This window comes from Protobothrops mucrosquamatus, unplaced genomic scaffold (genome assembly GCF_001527695.2).
Source record: "Protobothrops mucrosquamatus isolate PMUCROS unplaced genomic scaffold, P.Mucros_1.0 scaffold2677, whole genome shotgun sequence".
Classification (NCBI taxonomy): domain Eukaryota; kingdom Metazoa; phylum Chordata; class Lepidosauria; order Squamata; family Viperidae; genus Protobothrops; species Protobothrops mucrosquamatus.
In genome coordinates, this window is record NW_015388724.1 from 163,366 (window position 1) to 167,247 (window position 3,882).

At 42.4% G+C, this 3,882-nt stretch overlaps 1 protein-coding gene across 1 annotated transcript in view; it reads left to right on the forward strand.

The window, feature by feature from the left end:
• Positions 1-2,979, forward strand: part of LOC107296174 (serine protease HTR4) — a gene marked incomplete at its 3' end in the record, with an annotated part of 8,039 nt that extends 5,060 nt beyond the window's left edge. Inside the window, exons 5-8 of the mRNA XM_015825521.1 lie at positions 957-989; positions 1,354-1,468; positions 1,639-1,696; positions 2,884-2,979. Of these exons, the coding sequence (XP_015681007.1) occupies positions 957-989; positions 1,354-1,468; positions 1,639-1,696; positions 2,884-2,979 (302 nt within the window). The remainder of the gene's footprint in view (positions 1-956; positions 990-1,353; positions 1,469-1,638; positions 1,697-2,883) is intronic.
• Positions 2,980-3,882: the final 903 nt, after the last annotated feature.

The following is a 3,882-nucleotide window of genomic DNA, read 5'->3' on the forward strand; positions in this document are numbered from 1 at the left end:
CTAAAGGACTTGTGAACCTCCCATTTATATATTGAAACGTATGTGGATTTGAACTTCAATTGGTAGATTCCAGAGCATCCCACTCCTGCCTCAGAAATTTGGAAGCATCCTAAAGGTTGCATATCCCAGAGAGAAACCCTTGTTCCATTCAGTAGAGTTCTTCTTTTATCTTAAAGATACCTAGACAATACCTGGCAGCCGAAATAGAACCTATAGAATGATAGGGTTGGAAGGGGCTTTGAAGGTCTTCTAGTTCAACCCCTGCTCAAGCAGGAGATCCTACAACATTCAGGACAAATGTTTATCCAATCTCTTCTTGACAACCTCCAGTGTTGGAGCACCCACAACATCTGGAGGCAAACAGTTCTACTGACTGATCATTCTCACTGTCAGGAAATTCCTCCTTAGTTCCAGATGGATCTCTCTTTGATAATCTTTCATCTGTTACTTCTTGTCCTGCCCTCAGGAGTTTTGGAGAATAAATCGACTCTCTCTTCTCTGTGCCAGCCCCTCAAATATTGGAAGGCGGCTGTTATACCCCTAATTCTTCTTTTGGTTAGACTCACTAGACCAGGGGTAGGCAACCTTGGCTCTTTTATGACTCGTGGACTTCAACTCCCAGAATTCCTGAGCCAGCATGAGGGAAACTTTGGCCACTTCATGACTCGTGGACTTCAACTCCCAGAATTCCTGAGCTAGAATGGCTCAGCTTGGAAACCTCTCCCTGTCCCCTCAGCATGGCTGGCTCATGAATTCTGGGAGTTGAAGTCCACGAGTCATAAAAAAGCCAAGGTGGCCTACCCCTGCACTAGACATACCTAAGTCCTTCAATCGTTCAATGCACAGTTTAGCCTCCAGAACACAGGACATAGAATGATTGAGTTGGACTTTGGGGCTTTTGGAAGAAATAGTTTTCCATGATACAATCCCTTCCTTCCTTCTTTTCTCATCCACAGTATGGAAATTCAGGAGGGCCATTGGTGAACTTGGTAAGGACGGTTGATTTTTTCCGTTGTCTTTTCTAAACCCCAACAATCTTCCCCTTCGTTGTGGACTTATTACGTTTTGTTCATGGCGTGTAAGTCACAATTATTTGGATTCACACAACAACAATAAAAATACCCCCCCCCCCAAACTAAGCAAGCAAGAGTATAACTCAGAATGTGTGAATCCGTCAGTGAATGCTTAAACCAGAATGAGTGATAAAATATAAATTGGGAGACATGTAATCATGCCGGAGGTCTTTTTTTTGTTTGGTCTTGTCCGGGACTGTGGATTATGGACTATTTATTTACAGGATATGTAAACTTGGCTTGGGTCTTTCTTTTCACCTTCACCTGCTCCTCTCCACAGGATGGTGAAGTCATTGGAATGAATACTCTGAAGGTCACAGCTGGCATCTCTTTTGCCATCCCCTCTGACCGGATCCGTCACTTTCTGGAAGAAACTCACAACCGACAGGTTAAAGGTAGTATCTCAGGAAATTGCTCAAGTGACTCTTGGACACAGCCAGTACAATGAAGGGCAGTGACCTCACCGTGGATGAACATTCCACCCATTTGTTAACTAGCCCTTATCTTTTCATCTTTTTTAAATTTGGCTTTCGGAGTATACTTTTAACTTCCTGCTTCTCTCTAGATACAACCACTCCCAAGAAGAAGTATCTGGGACTCCGCATGGTCCCCCTTTCTTTCAAGTAAGTCATTCCTCTACCCTTCTTGTCCTCACACAAGCGCTATTATCCATCTTTCTCTCCCCCCTCCCTCCTTCTCCCCCCCTCTCTCTCATCTATCTCTATCATCTGTCATCTCTTTTCTGGTATATCTAAATCGCTCTATCATCTGTCTGTCTGTCTGTCTGTCTGTCTGTCTGTCTGTCTGTCTGTCTGTCTGTCTGTCTGTCTGTCTGTCTGTCTGTCTATCTATCTATCTATCTATCTATCACCTTTATCATCTGTCATCTCTTCTGGTATATCTAAATCTCTCTATCATCTGTCTATCTATTTATCTATCTATTTATCTATCTATTTATCTATCTATTTATCTATCTATTTATCTATCTATCATCTATCTATCATCTATCTCATCTGTCATATCTGTTATCTTTCTGTCATATCTGTCTCTGTGTCTGTCTCTATCTGCCTCTCTCTCCTTCTCTCTCTCTGGCCATCTCACACAAGGGACTTAACAAGATTAAAAACAAACACAAACCCCTGAAACATCTAAGAATGAATTCTAACTACCAACCATTCATAGTAGCAGAGTTCATCTCCCCTGACTCAAGAGTCTGAGGGAACAGCCAAGCATTCAATAACTTGCAAAAGGCTAAGAGGGTTGGGGTCATCTTAATCTTCCTGACAGTGAGGACAATTAACTAGTGGAACAGCTTGCCTTCATAAATCGTGGGTGTTCCATCACTGGAGGTTTTTAAGAAGAGACTAGACAGTCACTTGTCTGAAATGGTATAGGATCTCCTGCTTGAGCGGGTGGCTGGACTAGAAGACCTCCAAGGTCCCTTCCAGTTCTATTCTATTCTATTCTATTCTATTCTCCTGGTGGTAGAGATTTCATTTCACATTCAACGGTTGCGGCCATATTGCTTTTTATCTGTTGGTTTGAAAACGGCCACCCAAATCATTTCTTGCTAACTTCTGAGGAAGTTAGAAGGATGTCATACCTGTTATTTGTTCTGTAGGCCTGTTATTTGATCTGTAGGCCTTCCCCCACCTAGCACCTTCCAGGTGTGCTCACCTTTGACGTCACTAACTAGGGTGGGAATTGTAACCTAATATATGTCTGGAAGAACTTCCTAGTGGCATAACCTGAGATATCTTAAGAGAGTTTGGAGCTGCTGCTGCTGGAGCTGTTATTCTCTCTCTTCTAGTCTCATCCGTGAGCTGAGACGGCATAATCGAGATTTTCCCAACCTGAGGTCCGGTGTCTATGTTTATGAAGTGATACCAGGAACAGCTGCTGCAAGGTAAGAGATGAGTGCTTGCTTCCTCAACTTTCAATAGAAGAGAATATATGTTCACCTGTGAGGTCCTTGGTGGTCTCTGAGCTTGGTTGTTTGCTTGCAGAGGTGTCATGGCTGGACTAGGTAACATCATGCTGATGCTGATGTTGATGATCACAGTGAAGTTACCTAGTCAGATGATGAAACATCTGCAAGTAAACAACCAAGCTCAGAGAGCACCAAGGACCTCACAGGTTAACATATATTCTCTTCTATTGAAAGTTTTGGAACTCCACATTCCAAAACTTTATTTACTTCCTCTCTATGTTCTTTTTGGCTCAAAAAGAGCAGTCAAGGCAGTTTACTTTATCTTGGAACATGGTGCAAATCCAGACTTCACAAAGTCTCCTTCAGAAGTCTCTCTTTTGACTGGGTTCACACATTACACTAAGCCAACAATTTATTTTGCTTGATTTTGGTTTAACACAGTGTTTATTTACGCATTTCCAACTACTCTTTCTGCCTTAGTGTGCCTTAGTCCAAACCCAACCAACCGAATTTACTGAACCAACCTTATTTCAGTAGGCCAGGAATTATCATGACCTGGGAACTCAGCCACATTTTATTGAGTTATCCACAGCACTTCTTTCTGAGTCAGATGTGATCAACTCAAACACACTGCAGTGCATCATTTTACTTTTGCCTCCACTATGTTGCATTTGTTGTGCTCCTCTTTAGTTTGAGGAGATCTTTTTTGGTGCTCTTCACTGTCCTCTCAACCATGCTTTCAACATCACTTTTCCACAAAGATCTCCCATGTTGTTAAGTTCTAAGTTTCCTATGGGTCTCTCCTGATCAGCTATGGAGGAAGAAGGGTGAGGTTTCCATCAGTACCACAGTTCCTAAAATTTTGCTTCCAAAATTTCT